Source organism: Nansenia antarctica (genome assembly GCF_963989245.1).
Source record: "Nansenia antarctica genome assembly, chromosome: 10".
NCBI classification, from domain to species: domain Eukaryota; kingdom Metazoa; phylum Chordata; class Actinopteri; order Argentiniformes; family Microstomatidae; genus Nansenia; species Nansenia antarctica.
The window spans coordinates 19530222-19556841 of NC_137680.1; the positions used below are offsets into that span (position 1 = coordinate 19530222).

Here is a 26620-nt window from a genome sequence, read left to right on the forward strand (position 1 = left end):
ATTTCAGGCAAACTCCCCTACTATATCACTTCCCTGTTGGACTGGAATGTTTCTTCCTATCAAACACGCTCCAGCGAGTGGTTGGTTTGTATGGTCCCTCAAATGTCTACTAAGCTGGGTAGGACAGCCTACGCTTATGATGCTGCTAATACCGTACTTGGAACTCTATTCAGAATTCTCTGAAACTGGTCACTCTCCCATCACTCAATGATTTTAAGAACTTGGTTTTTCCCCTCTGTGTCACTTCTTGTAACTGTTTTTAAATTATGTTGTACATTTCTTAGTAATGTTTTTTGTTTGTTTTATATTTTGGTTTAATTTCTATTCTGTTTATGACTTATATTGTTGGTTCTCTTTTATTCACTCGTTGCTACTGTAAATGAGGGCAATCTCAGTAACTTACGAGTTTAAATAAAGGTTTGAATGAATGAATGAACAATAAATCACTATTATTGTTGTACTACCTGTTCTCTGTTGTCTGCTTCTGGGTTCTGCCCTATGGTCGTGACATTTTCTTTATAACAAGCATAACAAAAGAAATCTAGGTAATCTTGTTTTTCAAACTTGTTTTTCAAGTTGCATCCGTGTATGAAAGGCGCTACAACAACACCTGTGTTGTTCCTGCACATGGAAGAGGTATTTGCTTTGAACATGTTGACACCATACGACCATTCCAGTCGCCAACATATTATTTTAACACAAAGGTCATATTTTTATTACCTCTGAAATGTGCTTACTGGAAGTTACATACTTTCACTGTCTTGTTGTTGACACCTAAGGTTACACAAGGCCACTTTCATGTTGAACTGGATTTAGGATTGTAAATAGACACTTGGTAGGGTTTTTATAGCCTACCTGTGGCATGTGTATTTGTAATATACACTATGCAATGACATACCGTAGGATATATTAACATATATAAATTATTAAACTTGATAGCATAGGACACTTTAATTAATTTAATTATATCACTTATATCACTATAGCACCTTAGACAATTCAGTAATGGTAAATCTTTTAGGGATTTCAGTTGTTCTGATAAATGAGAGAAAAGTGATGGAGTCCTATGTTCCTATCACCAAAAAGTGCAATTTCCGTCTAAACTAAAGCTAAGACTATAATTCAGTATTTATTTAGGTAAATAGTTGGCTGACTATTTGGTGATGTAGGACAGCCACCTGGTTCATACCTCAGCAAATCTGAAGAGGAAAAGAGTGATCCTTCTCAAGTTATGGGCTTTTTTGTCACCTTTCCCATATTCGGCCTGGTCTAATTTAGCTATTTTTCAGGGATTGGGGTAGTTATAAAGAACAACCAAAAAAACATTTCCCCCAAAATAAACATTTACAACAATTTCATTAATGGGAGACCCTAAAGATAAGAAAAATCATTTGACACAGATCTATAAGAACAGAGATGTTTTGGCCTCTGAAGACAGTTTGAGAATTGATCACAGCCAGTGGTATTTAATCCAAATGTACAAAATGCACAGCTATCATGTCTTTGTACCGTACAACACTGTTGATATTCTGATCACTGACACAGTAAAAGGCATTGAGACATAGCAGAGTACATTTTGTTCATTTTGGTAATGAAATAATTTATTAGTATCGCAATATTTAGAAAATGTAAAGTTGTTCAATAATCAAAGAATTTTCAATGTTGTAGAGAGTTGATGGTAGAGGGGGTGAAGAAGTCTTTAGAAGGACAGTTAAGGTGTAGCTTTATCATGTATAGTATATAGTATATAACTTATATATACACATCTTATATAGCTATATAACATATAACTTCTCACCGTAGTTAAATACAGAGCAACCGAGCAGGTGGAGGCTGGAAGAAGGGACTGTCGAGATTGTTGTCTCTTTAATTTCAGATTTCAGGAATTTATTGAGAATTTCAGCAGGAAAGGGCAAATAGCAATTCAGCTTGTCTTGATCAAAATAATTAATCAAATGAACACTCTTTGAAATGAATAAAATAATTATACAAATGATAAGATTATAAGGAGGAAGGTAGGAAACCTGTCTTGACTTGCCAAGCCCTGCCTATCAGCCCAAAATACTTTGTTGTCTCGGAGAAGGTAAAACCAGTGTTGTTCTTTATCTAAAGGCTTTACTCTTTTTGGAAGCTCTCTCTGCAAACAGTTTTTGGTGGAATGCACCGCTGCTAAACTTTGTCTAGGGGAGGGCTCGAATAAACTGTTATTGGAAATAAGAGTGGTTGGTAACAATGAAGTACAGAAAGTATTCTAACAGTATGTTTTAAGACTGCATTTCAAATAGTATTTTTTTAATGTTTTGTGTGAATTAAATATAACAACTGAATATAACGAATATAGAGTTTTGCGTCTGAATCCTGTGCTAAAAAGGAATTATGTTTAAAAAAAGAAAAGTGTCTGATTTTTAACTTGATTTGCAGATATATATCGGCTTGCAGTGAAATCTGCCTTGACCTACTGTATATTTGCAGCGATGTATCCAGTATGGGTCAGGCTCTAATTCTAATTGTACACATTCAGTTTCCTCATCATGTCTTGTTACAGTAAATGATGACAACCTCTACCCAGACAATGTTTAAAACTCACACCTGACATTCAAATTCATTGAGCATACTTTGCATGAATTAACATATACTTTCACTTCCCCTTTCCCAATATAGAAAAACAGCAGATTTTATAACTTGCACAACTTACTTACTAACTATCACTATAGGCAGAAGAATGATAGTTGGTGCAAGAGGTAGAAAGATAATCAGGGACCCCAGCCCACCCGGTGGCACCAGCTACCGAGCAGATGTTTAAAACTCAGACCTCACATTGACATTATGCTTTCACATCCCTTTCCCAATATAGAAAAAACAACTACACCTGACACTCTTACTACTACTCTTACTACTACTTACTACCTGAACTCCATCACTGTGGGCAGACAAATGACAGGAAGAGGTCGACCTCATTCTTGACCACCACAGGAGGCGGATGGATGTTGTCTCGGGAGTAATGACAGGAGGTCATCTGCCAAACGTCAATATGAACCACAGGCAAATCCCTAAATATCACCCGGAGAGCCTTGTCCAGCTGCCAGGAGAGCCAGTCGCTGCAGTACACATCATTAGACCCCGTGTTGGCTGACTTGATCATTACTAGTGTACTGGGGGAGCGCCGCAGTAGGGCGGCCACAGCCCTACGTATCACCCCCAGACGGTGCGCATAAAAAGCCAGGGGGTAAGTTGTTAAATGGGCCCACATGGTGAAGATGAAGACAGAGTGTTGGCCCCCTGCCAGGCCCTCCAGCTCACTGGCAATGTAGTGGAGGTCAGCCCAGGGGGTCTTGGTGGTCCGCAGGGGGGGGCCGTGGGCTCTCCAGATGACGCGTGTGTTGGACTGGGTGTCGACAGCCTCCAGGGGCCCAGATTTGGCTGAGGTGTGAAGGTCCAGGGATTTCAATGCTGATAAAAAAGAGATCATATAAGTTCAACTCATGTCAATTAATTTGGCAGATAGAGATTGGTAGGAATGCTCAAGAATGCACCAAATAAACGTGTAAGAAAGTAGGAGACCCTTGTTTTCACCTTATCTGTTTTCCAAATACTTTAACTAAGTGTCAGTCTGCATGCAACAATTACTTAAGAATGTACTTGACATATACTGCAGGTAAATAGATTTGCAGGCTACACTCTGTATCATACTTGGCACTGCTTTCTTCAGGTAATCAAACCACTGGCGTAGGGTGGAGTCTTCCATCATTACTTATACAAGTTATTATTAGGGTGAATCCCAATTCACCACTCCGGCTCCGTTTTCACCCCGACGGCTCCATTTTGCACGTTCACGTGTAGCCGTAGTGGCGTCCCAATTCATTACTCATTTAGGGTTAGGGATAGGGTTAGGGTTTTCCATGGCTCCGTTTGGAGAAAATCTTGACCCTCGTTCGATTCGGAGCCATGAGACTCCCTTCCGGCATGCATTGCGAATCATCTACAGAAATGTTCTTTTCGCTCTCGTAATACGGAAGCGAGCCTGAAATGTCATTTACTTTTCTGGAATTACTTGTAATTAAAGACTTGAAAAATAATGATAACCATCGTATTATCTTAGTTTAATGTCATTTCAATGCATTATAGACCTTTTCTTTACAACAAGCATAACAAAAAAAGATCGCTATTATGCCGATATTGTGCCTGCAGGAGCGCCCCATGGAAGCGTCAAGCACAGCCTTCCCATAAGGAGCGCGATTCACTTCGAGATGTACATTCCTGTTTAGAAATAAAAGATTACCTGTTGCGTTTGACAGCGGATGATGATAGACATATTTAATGTGAAGTTATCTATCTAACGTTAGGCTGATTTGTGCATGATAGACGCGCATTTCCATGTTTTATTTACAGCTATGGCACGTATTAAACCAAAACAACCCGCAATCCTATCCGAGCAGTTGTTATTATGTAATATTGTTGATGGGTTATATAATTTAATGTTATTTCAATGCATTATAGACCTTTTCTTTATAACAAGCATAACAAAAGAAATCGCTTTTATGTCGAGGTAATCTTGTTTTTCAATCATTGTAAAGCGCTTTGAGTTGCATCCGTGTATTAAAGGCGCTACAACAACACCTGTGTTGTTCCTGCACATGGAAGAGGTATTTGCTTTGAACATGTTGATTCCAGTCGCCAACATATTATTTTAACACAAAGGTCATATTTTTATTACCTCTGAAATGTGCTTACTGGAAGTTACATACTTTCACTGTCTTGTTGTTGGCACCTAAGGTTACACAAGGCCACTTTCATGTTGAACTGGATTTAGGATTGTAAATAGACACTTGGTAGGGTTTTTATAGCCTACCTGTGGCTTGTGTATTTGTAATATACACTATGCAATGACATACCGTAGGATATATTAACATATATAAATTATTAAACTTGATAGCATAGGACACTTTAATTAATGTAATTATATCACTTATATCACAATAGCACCTTAGACAATTCAGTAATGGTAAATCTTTTAGGGATTTCAGTTGTTCTGATAAATGAGAGAAAAGTGATGGAGTCCTATGTTCCTATCACCAAAAAGTGCAATTTCCGTCTAAACTAAAGCTAAGACTATAATTCAGTATTTATTTAGGTAAATAGTTGGCTGACTATTTGGTGATGTAGCAGGACAGCCACCTGGTTCATACCTCAGCAAATCTGAAGAGGAAAAGAGTGATCCTTCTCAAGTTATGGGCTTTTTTGTCATATTCGGCCTGGTCTAATTTAGCTATTTTTCAGGGATTGGGGCATACCTGTCAACCCTCCCGTTTTTCCCGGGATTCTCCCGTATTTTACCTTTCTTTCCCGCTGTGCTCCCGTTTAAATATTTTCCCGTAAATCTCCCGTATTTTTCACCTATAATATAATATAATTTAACACTTAATTGTTAGACGTTGGCGCATGCGCACAATCGTTATATCCATGTCGGAGTTGACTTGTTTCCTCTCGTTTCTTGGGCTGCGTTCGTATTTTTGCTCTGAGAGCGCCGGAACGCACACTAGGTGCAACGTCATATAGGGACCAAGTAATTTGATTGGACAAGAGGCATTCCATGAGTGGTGATCAGATTTTCAGAGCGTATTTACGAACGCAGCCTCGGTTATCTCCGTTTTGAAATGATCGCTGGTAGCTTTGCGCCGCTCTTTTCCATTGACATCATGGTGTCAAGTAATGTATAAATAAATGTGCTGAATTGATATGCCCTTTTGTGTTTTCATGTATATATATGCAGGGATGTTCAAAGTATTTTACTTTCAACCAGGTATCTGATTCCAGTGGTGTGCCGTCAGGGCCAGCAAGGCCTTCTCTGCTGGCCTAAACATCATCAGAATATACATTTAATTTTTATATATTTTTTCTACAAATATGTATTAAATTATTCCCGTAGTCTATTCTCTTCATTTCATAGCTTTCCTCTTGGTTGCGCTGCTTGCAGACATTTGGAGGGCTGGCCTTTAGCTTTTATCCAATCAAATTCAGCCATAATGTGTTGCCAGGGTACCAAGAAATCTGCCCGCCTGCAGATTCAACAATGGCGCGAGTACAGATTGTAATTTAAAGTGAGCGAGAAAAGACTGATTCTGATCACCTGTAGTCACTACTTAATCATAATGTAGGAACTAGTTAACCCAATTCTTGTTTGCACGCCTGGGGGAAAATATCCATTATTTTCAAATCCCAATGTTGACAGGTATGGATTGGGGTAGTTATAAATAACCAAAAAAACATTTCCCCCCAAAATAAACATTTACAACAATCAATTTCATTAATGGGAGACCCTAAAGATAAGAAAAATCATTGTTGTCATTTGTTCTACCTCGGGTAGGGGTATCTGGAAAACTAAAGCCTTTTTTGAGGACTTGCTGCTAGACCATTAAGAATATACAACATATACTGCAGGTAAATAGATTTGCAGGCTACACTCTGTATCATACTTGGCACTGCTCTCTTCAGGTAATCAAACCACTGGCGTAGGGTGGAGTCTCCCATCATTAGGATCTGTTTGTCTTTGAGGCACCCAGAAACCAGATCAGCTGAGGGAAACGATCGCGCATCACACACCATCGACGTCCAGCGATCCTGGAAGTAGAATCCTGACGGAACTGGGGTTTGTAGAGCAGGTTGGCATTTTGTGTGTGATCCTACAAAGACAAACATTTAGGCAAGATGAACAACATGATCTGATTTTATCTTAAATTACATCCAAGAGCCGATGATGGCTTCTAAATAAAATATACACCAAGGCCTGAAACACACCGGGAGCCTGTGTGCATGCAGCGTGTGTGCGTGGCAGGACTGCTGCAGAACTGATGTCACGCTTGCAGCTTCCATACCGGCTGCGTGTCTTCTGCGGCTCTAGCCTGTTACAGTTTTTTTGCGGTTAATTTGATAATCTGTCTTATCACATCTTGTTGCACCACGAATCCCATTCGAATGGCATGAAGATGCATCAACGATCGCCTTGCATTTGGCCATTTCCTGATAGTTCCTCCTGCACAAAGGCTATTACCTCATTTAAATCTGAGTGATTTCTCCTTCTGTAGCCTAAAGACCCAGTTCGTGACAACGTCGCTTCAAAGTACGAATACTTGATATAATAAGGTGATTTTGTGCCAATAGACAAAGAATGTCCTTATTACTAAAGCCAATTCCAAAGTATAACTTGATAAGAGCATTCATGTCATTCTTTTTAACCAGTAGGACCATAAACCAGTAGGACCATAAACCAGTAGGTCCATAAAAGGACCCCAATTGAAATAAGCCAGTGGCTTTCTTGGGTTTTTATCCTTTTAGTTGACCTTGTATGTAATATGTACTTTCATGTACCTACTTCTGCAAACATTCTAATAAAGTTTTCAATCAATCAATCAAACCAATAAACACTAATACATTCTGACTTTTTTCTCAGAAATTCTGACTTTAAACTCAGAATATAACTCTCCTTTCGGGAGAAAAAAAAAACTCAAGTTGGTGGCCCTAATACTCTTCCGTACTGACTACTCTGCACCCCTACTTCTTTCTCTTTGGTTGGAGGCTGCTCAGTGAGAGAGTAACATGTGTTGAGGACTTACGGGTTTCATTGAGCTGTTGCTGGACATGGACCACTGAACCGTCACCTCGTATTATAACATTGCTGGAACTGCAGAGAATAAAAGCTGCAATGTTACAATGTTACATTTAAAATGATTACAAGTAACGAGAGGTGTTCTTGACTTCCATAAACACTCCCCCTTGCAATACACTGGAACGACAACTACAACACCGGCTAGAGCAGCTCACATCTCCCTGTGCAAGGCAGGCAAATAACAAAGCACGAGGGCACACTTACACAGAACAAACAAGGAGATTGACTATCAGGGAGTGCCAGGATGGGAGAACATAAATACACAAAAGTGTCAAACATACACAGGTGACACACATTAGTCCACAACGAGGAGAGGAACATGGAGTGTAGTAGCGTCCCAGGCCGCCAGATAGAGGCATCAAGGAGTCACCAGGGAAATGGTGACCCCAACCGTAACACATTAGGCTATCCTGTATAAGGCTGTACTGTAAAAGACAGGTAAACTGTCTTACATTTTTCTCAGAAGAACATTAACTCATATTTATAGTAAAAACAGGATGTAAAAATGTAAATATCTGTGTTTCTTATAAGACAGGCCAGACATTTAAGGAAAAACGGCAGTTTGTGCTTACAGTAAAAAAACTGTTTAAAACAAAATAGGATGTACAAATGTAAATCTATGTTTCTTACAAGCCTGGGCAATCACTTTAGGAAAAAATGGTGGTCGGTGCAGGAAAGGATCAGACAATTTCTTGGTAAAATTGGGGGGGCATGAACAAAGGGCATGAACAAAACAGTAAACGATTGAGAATCTACTCCAATGGCACCTTGTAGTTTTGCAAATTCCAATTGTGTGGTTGAAGACATGGGGCTTGAGAGTGGGAGCATGAGTGAGGGGTGGGGTGGTACCCTTAAAAAGTCAAGACTTGACCTGCATATAAAGTCACGTGCTCAATGTCTTATACTCTAAGCCACTCAGTAGCCTATATGCATATATAGTCACACTAGCTTATATACATATAGAGTCACACTTGCTTATATAAATATATAGAGTCACACTGGCCTATATACAAGCACCTGTTGCAGGGGATGTACCTTTTAAGAAGGGTTGCTTCCAGCTTGGAGAGTTTAGCCTGGTTCCCCCCCATGCTGTGGTAGATCAACGCCTGGCATGGGAGGGAAGATGGCCGTCGGCAGAACCAGTATTCCCCAGAGACAGGCTCCCTGTACTCACAGCAGCACCGCAAGCCATCCCCCACCAATCTGGAGCTCCTCTGAGCATTGCACATCACAACTTCCTTCTTGTCACCTTCTTCAAAGTAACCATGGAAGTAGACCTTGTCAGGGTCCTCCTCCCTCTTCTGGATCAGCACCTGGACTGCCTCGCTGGAGTGCATCAGGCGGACCGACACCCGAGCAGCCCCGGGCCAGAGCAGGGCCAGACGGACGGTGTAGGTGCCATTGTGGTGGTCTGTCACGGCTCCATACGTACTGGCCTTCAGCTGTGTGTTATACAGCTTGGCCTGGAAAAAGTCCCCTCCATAGGTTTTCTGCCTGTTGCTGGCATCTCTAGCAACCACTGTCACATCTACATACTCTCCGACTGTGCGATTTGTCTTTGGGTTGATGAGAGAAAAGGAACATTTGGTCGCGTCTGTGGAGTTCCGTGTGGATGAGAGGGCTTTAGGGGGTGACGGCCACTGTAGTTCTCTCACCAGAGATTCCCAGTCCTCCGTACTTATTAATGCGTCATTGGTTGGTATGAAGGTCCTGTCGATGGTTTCTTTAGAAAGAGGCTTGGTAGAGGGAGTGTAATTCAATTTGTGCTTTGAAAGTGGGAGAGGTAAGATGTTCATTGAGCTCTGGTAGTGTTGAAATACCTACAGTGGGACATTAGACAGACAGTGATCATTAAATTCAGATTATAATAATTTTACTCCCCTTTTATATTTTGCAAGGGTAGACAGCTTTTGGGAGGATTTTATGCAGGGTAACTTGAATTGAATTTGTCTTTAGAACTTACGTAAAAAATACTGATGCCAATCAACAGAAAGACAGCCAATATCTGTAGCTGCAGTTTGTCCATTCTCTTTATCTGTTGGTAGATTAATTCATTAAAGGTGTGATGGAAATTGCAGAACTGAGCTTGTTTGTCAGTAGAAGTGTCACCATGTGAGATGAGGATGGTCCTTAGCCCTTGTCCGCCATTTTGTTGTTGTGCTTTAAAGAGAGTTGAAACAATGTATGCGCACAAATATAGAACAAGATTGCTTTGCCATACTCTCTAATCAAGTGGAATCTTTGTTCAATGTTCGAATTTATACAACGATACTTAGAATTCCCACAACACAGGCATTGTTTCATAACTGAAAATAAACATCTAAAATCTGAATAGACTCAGAGTTGGGTGTTGGTCCTGAATTGTATGAGTTCACAGGTTATCAGTGAACATACAAGAAATCAAACTAAAAAAATATTTTAAACTAAGCTAAAAACCTTCATGTTCTGCAGCAGTTTTGATTGAACACTAACACCGCTATCTATGTCTTTTTATCCATTATCTATTTATTTCTTATATCTGCAGTAGTTAAGAGTTTAAACTGACACATGCTGAATGGTTCATAATCCAAGCGCTGTGAATTCAATGTAAATATAGACTAAATGTGTTTGTAAACGTGTCATTTTACACTGCGATCTTACACACCGTATCGAGCAGGATAGAAGTTGAATACAGATATCAGTATCAAACGTGTCATTTTACACTGCGATCTCACATGCCGTACAGATGCAGTCATAATAAAAAAATATCAAGGTCGGGGCAGGCGTTTTAAAATATGAATAGGTGCAGCCACTACCTGTGATAATCTGCAACCTTAATCCTGTATCGTGGTAGGATACAAGGTGCAGAGGTTTATCTCTCTGAGAGACATAATACTTTTATCTGTCCTTTTATTCATTGTCTATTATCTCGTTAAATGGTTATCTAATTAATTTCATATATATATATTCGTGTCATCTTTCTTTTTATTACTATTCTCCTCTTGTATTTTTTTTTCATGTTGTAGATAAAGCACGTTGAATTGCCCCTTTTGTATGAAATGTGCTATACAAATAAACTTGCCTAGTAAATGTAGTAAATGCAATGTGCTTGCATCCTTTTTTAACAATAAAATAGAAACCATTAGACAAGGTGTTTTCAAGGCAAGCTCTTCTGTGTCAGGCATGCAAAACATGTCTCCACTAACACCCCCAAATAGGGCCGACATAACAAACATGTCACAATTCAACACCATCGACTACACGACTCTAGACAAAATCATGTCTCATCTTAAACCATCCACCTGTGCCCTTGATGTCCTGCCAACAAGCTTTAAAAAAAATTAAAAAAATAAATAAATAGATACGTGGCAGGTGAACTAATACAATTTCCCTTTCATCAGGAGTTTTCCCTGAAACCCTGAAAACTGCCGTTATCAAGCCTTTACTAAAAAAGAACGGCCTAGACCCATTTGTACTGAATAACTACAGACCATATCAAACCTTTCCAGTATAGGAAAAATTATTGAAATAGCTGCTCACGAACAACTTAGCAATAATATTTGACCCTGAATGATCTCTTTCATGGCTTTCAATCAGGCTTTCGCCCCCTGCATAGCACTGAAACGGTTCCTTCTTATCGGCCCTATTTGTCAGGTTTTCTGCTCGAAATGACATGCCCACAGTGAATATAGAATATCTCCACAATCACAAAGGCCTTCATAATGATATTGGTATCAAATGAAAGCTAACACATGTTGGGTGACTGTAGAAGTGTCAGAATTAAAATATATGTTACTGTCAGAGTAAATAGAGCTAGATTATTGTGAAAAATCTCAAATTCACTCTCCGCCTTAAAAATCTACAGCTTTTAGCCCCGCGGTGGTGTAGCGGTCTACGCACTGGCCGCTAGTGCATGCTGCCCACCGGGGCCGGGGTTCGTATCCCGGCTCGCCAGATCCAGATATGGCCGAGGCACACGGGAAGCGGCATATTGGCCGGCCGCTTCCGAGGGCGGTATAGGAGTATTTCTGGACTAGGATCCGTCGCGCAACACCGCCCCCTGGGCGCCGGAATAACGGTACTGGGCTCGAGGAGCCAGTCAGCCTAGTCTGCCTGGCGGCCTCCTCTGGGACTGCCGGCCACGGGGTCGTGCGGCGGATCCTATGCAATAGGCAGGGGATAATTGGATGCTACGTTGGGTTAAATTGGCTACCAAATTGGGTGAAAAAGGGATAAAATCTGAAAAAATAAATAAATAAATAAATAAAATCTACAGCTTTTAGAGTGAATATCAGCTTGGAAACCTGACTGAATAAGCCCAACTCATCTAGGAATCAGTACTCCAGGGTCTGATGAGTACTTGTGCCAAATTAGATGCTAGTAATGTGAGCCAATGCAACTTTATACCTGTTTTAGTACAGGTATGTTTAGGCGGACAACCAAATTGTGCCATTTGGAGACATTTTGGCACCATCAGTGTATCAGACTTTCTCATGTATCAAGACTGTAAAATTGATTATATTTCATTGACATATCACTATAGGTATAAATTGCATCCAAATCCAACTGTTTGCAACCAGCAGGGGTCTCCTGCGCGGTTTTCAGCGCGCCCTCTTGCGCATCCGCCTCGTTTTCACACCAGCTCTGGTTACGCAGTCAATTCTCTCCCGAACCCATGGGTCAAATTTCATGATTGACCACTCATTTGAAGTGTAAGAGCCAATAGAATCGGGAAAAAATACTTTCGAGGACCAATGATATGGAAATTCGGGGGTTGAAACCAGTGGCGGCTGGCCGATAGAGGGCGCTGGGGCGCCGCCCCCACCTTCACTTCCTAGTTCCCCACCTTCACTTCCTAGTTGCGATTTGTAAAAGTTTTAAAAACAAATAAACATTGTTTATTCACAAAATGCGGCTGATATTCTGTCGGCGCCTATCAGCATTCATTAAAAATCCTCCAATACAATAAACATTTTATCTGTGTGTGTGTAAAATTCAATGTTAATACATAGGGGGAGGCGTCGGGGCGCCGGTCAATGCAAGTCTATGGCAGGCCGAATACTTTTCGCTTACACGTGAGCTGTAGCAGCGCTCCAATTGGCTGTCTCCTATTTCTAGGCCGGGGCGCAAAAATGTGCGTCCTGAATATCCGGTTGTTAAGTCTGACGTCAAACGTGACGTTTTACAATTTCCGGCTTTTACAAAAAAAGAAAACAATGTGGTGGTCTGTAAACTGTGCAGAAATGAAATGGCCTATCACAGGAGTACATCTGCAATGAACGAGCACCTCAAGCGAAAGCATCCTGGAGCTCTTTGTGAAGACAGCCGCAAGATACCACCGTAAGTCAGCGTTGTATTTCTGTTCACTTTTCCGGCCGTGTATGAGTGAAAAATGGATAGCTACTAGCTAATGTTACACAAGCAATATAGTTCACCACAGTTTGTATGTCTTGTCTTCTGGTGTTAGTAATAATATTAAAAAATTAATCTATTGCCTCTAAAATCACCACGAACAGAACGGCGGAGGTACAAGTAAACGTGCGCGTGCACTAGGGGTGGGACGATTAGAAAATGTCATGTCACGATTATCGTGGGCAAAATAATCGCGATCCACGATATTATCGCGAGAATTTAAAAAAAAAAAAAAAAAAAAGTTTTTTTTAGAATGCCAATAAAACACACTGTAATTACTTTAACTTAGATTTTGTTGTATTTTTATTGAATCATGTTAATAACATTAACATCATTTTAAAAACATCTTGACAAAAATAAAAATCTTTAATAAAATCTTAAATAAGGTAATGATAAATTATAAGGTATCACTGCATAAATAAAGGAAAAAAATACTGTCAAACAAAACTTGAACACTGACACTTTTCTGTCATCAAACTGAGTGCTAGCCTTGTGGCTTAGAGACTTGAAAGCTTCAAGATAGGTTAAAGTGCAAAAATGTCAACATGTTCACTTTTTCTGCCTTTAGCTGTGCTCTGAGAGGTGTGAGTATGTGCCCACTGGCACTAAACACTCTCTCTGAAGGAACACTAGTTGCAGGTATGCATAGAAGCCTGCGTGCAACCCTGGAAAGGTGAGGCAATGGACACGGGGCCGATGCAGCCATGGTGAGAAGGCTAGCATACGTTAGTGACTGACTGACAAGGCTGACTTGACAGTCACGTTACCCATGCAGGCTGAACAATCGCGCGAGACACATTTCTGTGAGGATATTCGCGCGCGGCTCATGTGAGAAATCTCAATTATATTACTATTTATTTATAACATACGATTATGACATCCTCCCTCTCGCCAGTTTGGGGCAACATAGACTTCTCCCCTGGTGCCACGGATAGGGGTTTCAAGCGGTGGGACAGCAAAGGGATGGTTACTATCTGACATTTATATGATACGGAAATACTACTTTCATTTGACCAATTATGTACGAAATATGACCTACCACGAAATGAGTTTTTCAGATACCTTCAGATACGAAGTTTTTTAAATAGCCAAAAAGACACTGGCCTCTGTCACAGTGGCGATTCTAGAGATGTATACATGGGGTGGCAAAGGGGTGGCAAGCAGATATTTTAGTGTGGCCATAATTTGTGGCCATCTTAATATGTGATTAATATATGTATATTTATCATCCCTTATTGCCTGTTCTACATACAGTATAGAACTAGTGTGTGCACACCAGTGTGTATGTGTACAGGTTTCTCTCTTATCCAGTAAATTATTACAAAGACATAGGTTTGTGGGAGAAAAAAAACATTTTATTATCTCTTTCATTCAGAGACAATAAACAAGGAACATGAACAATGCGCGACGGAGTGTGGGCGCGCTGAACTTGATCGTCAGAACAAACATAATAAGAATTAGTTGGGGGCCTTAGGGATATTTTTGTGCAAATGTGTGTAAAAGCACCACATTTGGCCCAGATGTAGCTCAGAGTATGCTCTAATGATTTAGCCAGGGCGCCCGAGCCAACGACCACCAGGGTCGCCATGGCGGCCAAATCAATATGGCCGCCCTCTGAAAAAGGTTTCGGCTATAACTTTTGAACCAAATGAACTAGAAATACAAGCCTGGTGTCTGTTTTATGTTTTTTGACTATTAGAAACACATTAGAATGCTTATATTCATGATTGGGTGTGTCTGGACCCCTAATTTGCATAATGCATTTTTTTGGTTTTGTTTGGCTTTTGGGTCAGGTTGATTGGCAAATGTCAATTTCCTTGCTGTGACGTATTGCGTCGGTCTTGCAGGTGTGATGGGTGCCGCCAAATGCATTGTACTTCTGACATTGACATTCTCGGTTGCAGGTTGGCATCTTCTGTATTAGCTGCGCAGGGTTTGAGGAACTCTGGACCATGGAGGACGATATCATTGAACACTCGTAAGGGTTCAGCAACAGATGTTGTGTGAGACAGTTGGATGTTGAGACAGTCATCAACAGAATTGCCTCATCCTGAGCGAGAGTTCCTCTTAGCCACTTGTTCCTTGTTTGCGATGTAGGTTTCCTTCCCCTTCTGGTGTTCACTCTATTCAGGCAGATAGCTGAGGAGATGTTGCTTGAAACACCTGCGTTCTTTCATAAGGTTCCTGTAGAGTTGCCGTAATAGGAGATTGTGAAGGAGGATCTGAAACCTCAACCAGGGCAACAATTTGTGCAATAGTTAGATGGTCAAAGGTTGTCCCCCACTCACTGGTAGATGCTTCCCCTTCTGACACCCTGGCCTGGCAGTGTCATGAGATGCTTGCCGTTTTCGCAACATGAGATAACATTTGGCATGTAGTACACACCTGCTGCGTGCACATCGGAAGCTTGTGTAACTAATCTACCAAGAAGCTAAAAATGTTTACAGGATTCTGCCCAGCTTTTCAGATTGGAATCAACATTATCTGTTACTGCCTTGTGAAGGTCATCCATATCTCCCCCTCACATATGACACAATGAATGCCACAGGCTTTGGGTTGACATTATCGAAGCTTTTTAGGACTCACTACTAAGGAGGAGCCAACGTCATACTTTGGAGCCCTTTTGACACGACAACTACTACAGTAGCTTCTACAGCGTTTGTGATACATAGCATTATGTGTTTTAAGCGTTGCTGCAATACCCGAACTGTCATTCAACTGATCAATTGTAACATTAACAGAAGAAGGAAGAACATTAGCAATAGCTAAGAAATCTTTTTTTCCCTTTCTAGTGATACAAGTCGTTGTATCTTGGGTCTTTGCAATGGTTCATCAGCATCTCATTGGCAGAGACAGCATAGGTCCCAATTAATGGTGCCGCTACTAGAGGTAGAGGTAGAGGCCATATTGTGTTGACATAATACATGACTTACGTGAGATTGAGGAAATTGTAGCCTACATGTTGTCGTTGCAGGAAATAGTAGTTGTAGACAGAAGTAAAACAAGACAATACCTTATTTTCAGCATGTCTCCTATCAATTGAAATGATAAGAATGCATATATGACAATGGGCTGTGTTCGTGTAAACAGAAGAAGGCATCAGTCATTGTTATCTTGATAGCTAGCTACTGTAGAATATTACAGGCTGGCTCCACTACCAGCGTTGCGTCACCTCGCCATCTGCGTTGCATTAACTTGACGTTGTACCTGCTCCACCGTCATTTGTCGTATATAAAAATATAGATTTTTCCACCTCAAGTATCAGCCGTTCGTCATCCATTTCTGCAACAAGCTTCAAGCACCTGTGGTGATTCACAATTCGCAATAGCTGCGACCAGGCACGAGCTATAGAGTAGTTGGCTACAAGCATTTTCAATCTGGTATCTTCTCTATTAGTGGATTAACCGCTGTGGTGATTTAACTGATGATAAAAAGACATCAAGTAGACTACAAACAGAGCAAAACAAGAAAACAACGCCAGAATACAACCAATATACAATTATAACCAACAACCAATATACAATTGTAACCAACAACCAATATAGTAGTTTGCTTCTTCAACCCAGTTAAAGACTTCTTACGTACCCTTCCTGCAACATATTTTCAACATACATGAAAATCTTGTTACAATGACATAAGTTAACTATAATAATTCTAATGTTAGCTAAACAGTAAGTAAAAGCTGTATCTGTGTAGCTAACGATAGCTAGCTAGCTAAGTGGTAAACAGCTGAACTGCAAAAACGTCTTCGCTTCATAACTCAACAAATAACGTTACACTGATGAACAAAACATTAATTCATTTACTAAACATATCCATTAGGTAATGAATTCTAAACGTAATAACATAATTAGTTAAAACCACATTTAACATTACCTGAACAACAGGCTCCACACGGCACAGCACCAGATACAGCTCAGCAGGCAAACTCAAATCTCCCCGTGTGAGGGTGCAACCATTCGGGACGGAGGAGTGGAACACTGAGTTTATTTGTCAAGCTTGAGAATTTGGGGATTTTACACTGAATTCTAATTAAAAAATAAAAATAAAGATCCAATAATAATAATAATACAACAAATTATATCAGTTGGTCTGTGTAACTGGGGTGGCAAGTAGGGTGGCAGGACTTTTTTCAGCCACCGTGGTAGCTTCGCCACTGCTCTGTCACCAACCCTCTCCGCTGGAGGAGATAGTCTCTGCTGGAAAGACGAGAGGCATTCTGGGGCTTGGGTATAGAGCACTTTCGAAATATGATAAAGGCAAACCTGCATTTACGCCCAAAGACTGGAATAATGACCTGAACATTAATACTGATGAAGCAACTTGGTCACTAATATGGTAATCGGCAAACGACATCTCAATCTGTAATAGGACGAAGGAAACGCAATTTAGACTACTACAACGTTTGCAGATTACTCCCCAACTTAGACATAAAATGGATCATAACAAATCGGAAATGTGTACAAAGTGTATTACCGAGGTTGGGAGCTTTGTTCATTGTGTTTGGACTTGTAGATATATAGATGATTACTGGAAAGGTATAGTGGATAAAATTCATCTAATTCTAGATGTTACATTGGATAAGGACCCCATGTGTCTATTGTTTGGGTTGCCAGACAAACAACTTAAAAGTATGCATTCCAAAAGACTTCTGTGTATCCTCACTTTTTGTGCAAGGAAAAATATATTGATGAAATGGATAGACTGCAAACCGCCTACAATAGCTGGATGGCACAAGGTAATTTTTGATATGATTCCTATGGAATATCTGACATATAGGTCTAAGTGTAAGATAAAGACATTCTATAAGATTTGGTCTCCGTTCTTAGATTATATTGGTACCAGACTGGCTGCCATTGTAATGAAAGGTTTGGTGGATTACACTCAAGAAAGTACACAAGACTAATGTGTAATAGATCTACAATGTATGGGTCACAATATTATTTACTGTGCTGGTGTTGTGCTGACGCTGTGTTTAGGACTGTAAGACATGGATGCTGTCTCCGATGGGGGTGATCCCCCCATATATTATGGCATGTGTTGTGTTTTCTTTTCTGTTTATTTCTGATATGTGACATGGCCTCCTCCCCCCCCCTGTTTTTTTGTTTTTGTTTCGTTTTTAAACATTTTCTGTTTATGGACAATGTACTGCATAACAAAGTGCAAAACTAGTTTTCTACTATTAATGGGACAATAACCTCCCCCACGGATACTAGTTGTTGTTGTTATGTCCTGTTGTGTACATGTCTCTGTGAAACTCAATAAAAATATTAACCAAAAAAAAAAAAAACACATAGACAGACAGACAGACAAAGCAGTGTTTATAAAATGTAGTGCCTATTTAAAAAGTCCAGTCATTTAAAAATAATAATAAAAAAAAAAAAAAAAACGATTATGACGATTATTCAACTAATTAAAATTCTCCACGATAAAGTTATCGCGGGTGTTTTTATCGCGATTAACGATAAACACGATAATCGTCCCATCCCTAGCGTGCACGCGGAAAAAAAATCGTGCGCGCGAAAGAGGACTCCCCCGCCACTAATGTGAAAAATCCTGGAGGAAACTGAGTTGTAGAGTGGAAGCCGCAGAGTGGAGTGAAGGGCCTGCACAATACAAGATGGTGTCGTCAGCATAAAGATGGATCTGGGATTTGCCAGCATCTTTTGCTATATCATTGATGTAGATTGAGAACAACGTTGGTCCCAAGATGGAGCCTTGAGGCACCCCTTTAGAGATGGTGAGATGGTCTGACAAGATATTTTCAGTCTTCACTTGCTGAACTCGGTCAGTTAGATAGCTGGCAAACCAGTTGCAAGAGTTTGTCGAGAGACCAATGTTGGAGAGCCTCTGTAGAAGGATGGAATGGATGACAGAATCAAAGGCCTTAGCTAGGTCGATAAAGGCAGCGATGCAGACCTGCTTGGAGTCCAAGGAAGTGAGAATGTCATCCATAACTTTCAAGGTAGCTGTGATGCACCCGTGGCCCGTTTTTCCCGGGATTCTCCCGTATTTTACTTTATTTCCCGCTGTGCTCCCGTTTAAATATTTCCCCATAAATCTCCCGTATGTTTAACCTATAATATAATATAATTTAACACTTAATTGTTGGACGTTGTCGCATGCGCACAATCGTTATATCCATGTCGGAGTTTACTTGTTTCCTCTCGTTTCTTGGGCTGCGTTCGTAATTTTGCTCTGAGAGCGCCGGAACGCACACTAGGAGCAACGTCATAAAGGGACCACGTAATTTGATTGGACAAGAGGCATTCCATGAGTGGTGATCAGATTTCCAGAGCGTATTTACGAACGCAGCCTCGGTTATCTCCGTTTTGAAATGATCTCTGGTAGCTTTGCGCCGCTCTTTTCCATTGACATCATGGTGTCAAGTAATGTATAAATAAATGTGCTGAATTGATATGCCCTTTTGTGTTTTCATGTATGCAGGGATGTTCAAAGTATTTTACTTTCAACCAGGTATCTGATTCTGATCACCTGTAGTCACGTACTTAATCATAGGAACTAGTTAACCCAATTCTTGTTGCACTGAAGCAGGTGGTTGATTGACTGTGTCTACCCTTGTCTAAATGTAAGAGGTATCCTATGGTTGTCTAGTGGTGATGTTAGGACTGACTGTGTGTACCCTTGTCTAAACGTAAGAGGTATCCTATGGTTGTCTAGTGGTGATGTTAGGACTGACTGTGTGTACTCTTGTCTAAATGTAAGGGGTATCCTATGGTTGTCTAGTGGTGATGTTAGGATTGACTGTGTGTACCCTTGTCTAAATGTAAGGGGTATCCTATGGTTGTCTAGTGGTGATGTTAGGATTGACTGTGTGTCCCCTTGTCTAAATGTAAGGGGTATCCTATGGTTGTCTAGTGGTGATGTTAGGATTGACTGTGTCCCCTTGTCTAAATGTAAGAGGTATCCTATGGTTGCCTAGTGGTGATGTTAGGATTGACTGTGTGTACCCTTGTCTAAATGTAAGCGGTCTCCTATGGTTGTCTAGTGGTGATGTTAGGATTGACTGTGTCCCCTTGTCTAAATGTAAGAGGTATCCTATGGTTGTCTAGTGGTGATGTTAGGATTGACTGTGTGTACCCTTGTCTAAATGTAAGAGGTATCCTATGGTTGTCTAGTGGTGATGTTAGGATTGACTGTGTGTCCCCTTGTCTAAATGTAAGGGGTATCCTATGGTTGTCTAGTGGTGATGTTAGGACTGACTGTGTGTACCCTTGTCTAAATGTAAGGGGTCTCCTATGGTTGTCTAGTGGTGATGTTAGGATTGACTGTGTCCCATTGTCTAAATGTAAGAGGTATCCTATGGTTGTCTAGTGGTGATGTTAGGATTTACTGTGTGTACCCTTGTCTAAATGTAAGGGGTATCCTATGGTTGTCTAGTGGTGATGTTAGGATTGACTGTGTGTACCCTAGTCTAAATGTAAGGGGTCTCCTATGGTTGTCTAGTGGTGATGTTAGGATTGACTGTGTGTACCCTTGTCTAAATGTAAGGGGTATCCTATGGTTGTCTAGTGGTGATGTTAGGACTGACTGTGTGTACCCTTGTCTAAATGTAAGGGGTATCCTATGGTTGTCTAGTGGTGATGTTAGGATTGACTGTGTGTACCCTTGTCTAAATGTAAGAGGTATCCTATGGTTGTCTAGTGGTGATGTTAGGATTGACTGTGTGTACCCTTGTCTAAATGTAAGAGGTATCCTATGGTTGTCTAGTGGTGATGTTAGGATTGACTGTGTGTACCCTTGTCTAAATGTAAGGGGTATCCTATGGTTGTCTAGTGGTGATGTTAGGATTGACTCTGTGTACAGTCTAAATGTAAGAGGTATCCTATGGTTGTCTAGTGGTGATGTTAGGATTGACTGTGTGTACCCTTGTCTAAATGTAAGAGGTATCCTATGGTTGTCTAGTGGTGATGTTAGGATTGACTGTGTGTACCCTTGTCTAAATGTAAGAGGTATCCTATGGTTGTCTAGTGGTGATGTTAGGATTGACTGTGTGTACAGTCTAAATGTAAGGGGTATCCTATGGTTGTCTAGCGGTGATGTTAGGATTGACTGTGTGTACCCTTGTCTAAATGTAAGGGGTATCCTATGGTTGTCTAGTGGTGATGTTAGGATTGACTGTGTGTACCCTTGTCTAAATGTAAGGGGTATCCTATGGTTGTCTAGTGGTGATGTTAGGATTGACTGTGTGTACCCTTGTCTAAATGTAAGGGGTATCCTATGGTTGTCTAGTGGTGATGTTAGGATTGACTGTGTGTACCCTTGTCTAAATGTAAGGGGTATGGTTTGTGGATGGTGGGGGGGGGGGAGGATGACCCGGGGTTGCGCAGGGGGGATATCCCTTATTTTCCCTTATTTTTTGGAAAATATCCCTTATTTTCAAATCCCAATGTTGACAGGTATGCCCGCACTGTGTTTACCGGACACGGAAAGAAACGATGCGGTCGTTTAGAATGGAATCTAATGAATCGTTTGCGACATCGATGAACATTATTGATAAAGGTAAGCTCTTTATATCTGTTATATTAAACATTTTAGTACTACTAGACCTTAGCGGTGCCTTTGACACTGTTGACCACGAGATTCTAATAGATAGACTAAAAACCTGGGTAGGATTTTCAGGCACTGCCCTAAACTGGTTTAGATCCTACCTACAGGACAGATGTCTACCTACAGGACAGATGTCTACCTACAGGACAGATGTCTACCTACAGGACAGATGTCTACCTACAGGACAGATGTCTCCATTGGCAACTTTGTGTCCGACCAAATTAAAATACATGTGGGGTTCCCCAAGGATTATCCTTGGCCCCGTCCTATTCAATCTCTACTGTACTTGCTTCCATTGGGATACATCATAAAAAAGAACAGAATTGCCTACCACAACTATGCGGATGATACTATAATGACAATAGTGTTAAAGCACTTGTGAATGACTGTCATATTACAGAAGAAAAAAAACAGCATACAATCAAGGGCGAAACTTTGGTTTGGCAGATACGATTTTTTTTGTTAAATCAACCATCCGGCTCCTAAATGCCGCTGCCCCACCCCTGACCTGACCCCTATCTATCTACCCTCCCTCCACCCCCACCCAGAGAGCTTTGGACTGTCTGGATATGAACACTTGAACACTTGATCTCTGCACTTTATATTTATATTAATTATGACTCTTGCACTATGATGTTGGTTTGCACTGTCTTGTCCTGTCTTGCACCTGTCCTGCTGTAAACCGTGCTCCACTGTCCCAAACCAAATTCCTAACATGTTTACATGTCATGGCAATAAAGTCTTCTGATTCTGATTCTGAAATCAAATGTAGGCTACTGCAATATAGCGTGCAACACACAATTGGGAGACATACTGCATACCAAGCTGCCTGACCGTATCAGAGACTTTGAGAAGTGCTGCTGTACTTTCATTTCATGCCCTTTGTTTGTTGGAAATAATCAATCGATCAATAAAGATCGAGGGAAAGATCGAGGGAGACATACAGACATTGCCAAGTCCTAAATAAAAGCAGAGAATGCTGATTTTAAAAAAAAGGGGAAAAAAAGAAGTAAACAAGATAACATTTCTTATTCAGGGATAATTGGGAAGGTAGCTTTCTTTGCATAGGCAATTTAAAAAAATATGTTTTGTAAGAACCTTTCAATGTATATCAGATTTTTTCACGTTGTAAATTATTGTCTTTTATCTACAGAGTGCGAGTAGGCAGTGTTGGTGATTCCCATCTCATTAGTATTAGACGTCTATCCAATAATGTTATGAAAGCTGTTTACAATTGGTATTGTTGTCGACAAGCATTGGTATCAATGATTACTGTATACGATATTGAATGACTGTTCCACATTATATTTCACATTATTTAAATATAAATATCTCTGTCTCTCCAACCCTCCCTCTCCCCAACACATCCTCTCTCAACCTACCTGAGTTCAGGGGTACTAGCCTACAGGTAAGCTGGGAGAGTGAGTCCGACGATATACACAGGAAAAGGAGACAGTGGAGCTGTGTGGAGCTACTTTCTCAAGTGCTGGTAAATCTTCCCTCAGATTAAATGAGAGCTTCAGGTAAATGAGACTACGCTAATGAAGTAGCGTACAGTCTTGACTAATGACGTGTTCATCTTCTTTCGTGTAACGTCAGAGGTCCAACTCGCTGTCGCGTAGCCATGCCCGCATCTCTGGTTCTAGGTCGAAGAGGCTGGCTTCTGAGGGTGGTCTATATTAGGGGCAGATGGTGATTATGTGGTCGGCGGTCTGCTCTGGGTCTGACGTGTTCATCTATTGCAGTGTTTCCCAACCCTCTCCTCGGGGCACCCCAGCCGCTCCACATATTTGATCTGTTCCACCACCAGCACACCTGATTCAACTAATCAAGTACAAAGTACAAAGCAATTATGCTTTGTACTTGATTAGTTGAATCAGGTGTGCTGGTGGTGGAACAGATCAAATATGTGGTGCGGCTGGAGTGCCCCGAGGAGAGGGTTGGGAAACACTGATTTATTGGCTTCAACTATCCCCAATTGGCCAGAGATCTACAAATTCCAGCCCCGCGGTGGCGCAGCGGTCTAAGCACTAGCCACTAGTGCAAGCTGCCCACCGGGGACTGGGATCGAATCCCGGTCTCGCCAGACCCGGATATGGCCAGGGCACACAGGGAGCGGCATATTGAGCGGCCGCTCCAAAGGCGGGTATAGGACTATTTCCGGACAAGGATCCGTCGCGCAACACCGCCCCCTGGGTGCCGGAATAACGGTGTCGGGCTCGAGGAGCCAGTCAGCTAGTCTGCCTGGCGATCTCCTCTGGGGCTGCCGGCCACGGGGTCGTGCGGCGGATCCTACGCAATAGGCAGGGGATAATTGGATGCTAGGTTGGGTTCAATTGGATACCAAATTGGGTGAAAAAGGGATAAAATCAAAAAAAAAAAAAAAAAAAGACATCTACAAATTCCAAGTTGTACAAGTTGAGCCAGTTTATTATTATTTTTACTAAAATGAAACAAAAATGTGTGTGCAATGAGGGAAGGGTAATGAGGCATTACCACCATCAACTACCACGTAGATATAAGAGTTCCTATCAGTGGCGGCTGGTGATAAGAATGTTGGGTGGGGCACAGGTTATGGGGGCATGCTCCACAGGGAAGAATATCAACTTTAAAATCTGGATTTACAGTCGATTTTAGCATGAGAATATATATATATAACTTAATTATTTTTATATATAACTTATTAAAGGGCAAACTGCAAACACAACAAAAATATAATGCACAACAACTGACAAATCAACTGGAATAGTCTTTGTTAGCAGAGTAGACCTAATGTTAACAGAATGGACTTATACCCTTTGTCTATCTGTGCAGCGGTAAGGTGAATAATTCTAGCAGTACTGTCCAGACAGTTGTCTTGTTTAGCCATTCAACTAGGCATTATTTATTCAATGGAGAAAGACATGGAACACAATGCAATTGTGATAATAAATGTGTTCTTTGTTACTTCTTTAATTAAATTAAAGTGTATCTTTCTATTATCATACAATATTTCCTTGAACATGTAAACTCTATAATCATACAGTTGTCTTGCTATTAGTTGTCTCTGTCATCCTGAACTATCTCTGTTGCTCACCTCACCTCAGTTCTGTCTCTATTTCTCTCCTCTCCTGTTCTCTGTCTCTCTGTTGCTGTCCTGTTGTCTGTCTCTCTGTTGCTGTCCTGTTGTCTGTCTCTCTGTTGCTCTCCTCTCCTGTTGTCTGTCTCTCTGTTGCTCTCCTCTCCCGTTTTCTGTCTCTCTGTTGCTCTCCTCTCCTGTTGTCTGTCTCTCTGTTGCTGTCCCCCATGTTCGCCCCAGTGCTAACTGCTTCGTGGCTCTCACTCTCAACAACATTGGTCGTCGCAGCTGCATTATTATATATATATTTTTTAACTTAGCTATTCGGTTGTTAAATCGTGACGTGATTCCGGGTGCAAAGTTGGCTGTGGCGCTGTCTTCGAAATGCCGCAATAATAATAATAATAAATTATATTTATATAGCGCTTTTCCAAGGCTCAAATACCCTGACAATATGGGGAAAACGGGAAAGTGCTGTGTCCCTTGTTGTATGAATAGATCCGAGTCTAAAAAACTATTAAACTGTCATTCTACCGCTGTAGTACACTGGTATTCTGGTGCGGAGAATTTCTGGTTTGGACCCGGAAATTGCAAAACGTCACGTTTGACGTCAGACTTAACAACCGGATATTCAGGGCTCTCAAGTCTCACGCATTTTTTTTTATTTTATCCAATGTTAGGTGGCCGCTGTGGCCCCCTAGTGGTAGTGGCCCTAGGCTGCAGCCTAGGTAAGCCTATGCGTTAATCCGCGCATGCTCAGGGCGCACTTTATTGTTTGTTTACCGGAGTTTTATTAACATAGCACGTGAACCAACGACATACAACACAAGAGAGGAAACCGGAAGTACTACTTCACTGTTTACAACACAGGTGGTATACGACATAGCGCCATCCATGGTAAAAGTACTGTATTACAACACTCCCACTTAATTTTACAATGGCATTAAGTCCCCTTAAATAATATTACAGAGCCGTGCTCTCCTTCACAAAAATTTCAAGAAAAAATATCTTTAAACAACAACAACAAAACTTTACATTGCTTTTACTGGAACTCTTTTTCACATGTTTTTCAAACTTGCTTCCTTTATACATTGCTTTAACTGGAACTCTTTTTCACATGTTCACCTGTCAAGCACAAACAACCACTCTACCTAAACAAAGAAAAGTCCAATCTCTCTCCTAAGATACTCAAACTTCTGTTTCGTCAGTGGCTTGGTAAAGATGTCCGCTTTCATGTCATTTGTTGGACAATATTGCAGTTCTATTTGTCCATTCTGCACACATTCACGGATGTAGTGGTAGCGAATGTCTATGTGTTTAGTCCTGGAGTGGTTCACGGGATTCTTCGCGATTGCGATGGCTCCTTGGTTGTCTTCCAGGATCACTGTGGACGTAGCCTCCACTCCGAGATCACTCAGTAATCGTCTCAGCCAGACACTTTCTTGAGCCGCTTGACTGAGTGCGATGTACTCAGCTTCTGCTGTTGACAGTGCAACTGTTGCCTGTTTCTTGCTGAGCCAGCTCACTGCTCCTCCACCCAGTAGGAATATGTTGCCTGTTGTTGAGCGGCGGTCATCCTGATCACCAGCCCAGTCAGCATCTGAGAATCCAATTTCCATCATGAACCCTGTGAAAGCCTAGCTCCAGCAGCGAGGAGACTGCTTCAGTCCATAGATAGATTTCTTCAGTTTGCACACCAGGTGTTCCTGCCCTGGTTTGATGTAGCCCTCTGGTTGCTCCATGTAGATTTCTTCTTCCAGGTGTCCATTAAGGAATGCAGTTACGACATCCATCTGGTGCACGTGTAGATTGTTTTGAATAGCAAAGGACAGTAAATGTACGAATGGAGGTGAATCGTACCACTGGTGAAAACGTTTCGTCATAGTCAGCACCATACAGCTGTGAGTAGCCCTTGGCGACGAGTCTGCATTTGTATC

At 41.1% G+C, this 26620-nt stretch overlaps 1 protein-coding gene across 1 annotated transcript; it reads right to left on the reverse strand.

Moving 5' to 3' along the window:
* Positions 1–2917: 2917 nt before the first annotated feature.
* LOC308166726 (NXPE family member 3-like) lies at positions 2918–26302 on the reverse strand (the record flags this gene model as incomplete). Its single annotated transcript, XM_080541053.1, has 5 exons — positions 2918–3450; positions 6474–6680; positions 7611–7678; positions 8699–9386; positions 25972–26302. 5 exons carry the CDS (start codon positions 26300–26302, stop codon positions 2918–2920), a joined length of 1827 nt encoding a protein of 608 aa, XP_080397179.1.
* Positions 26303–26620: the final 318 nt, after the last annotated feature.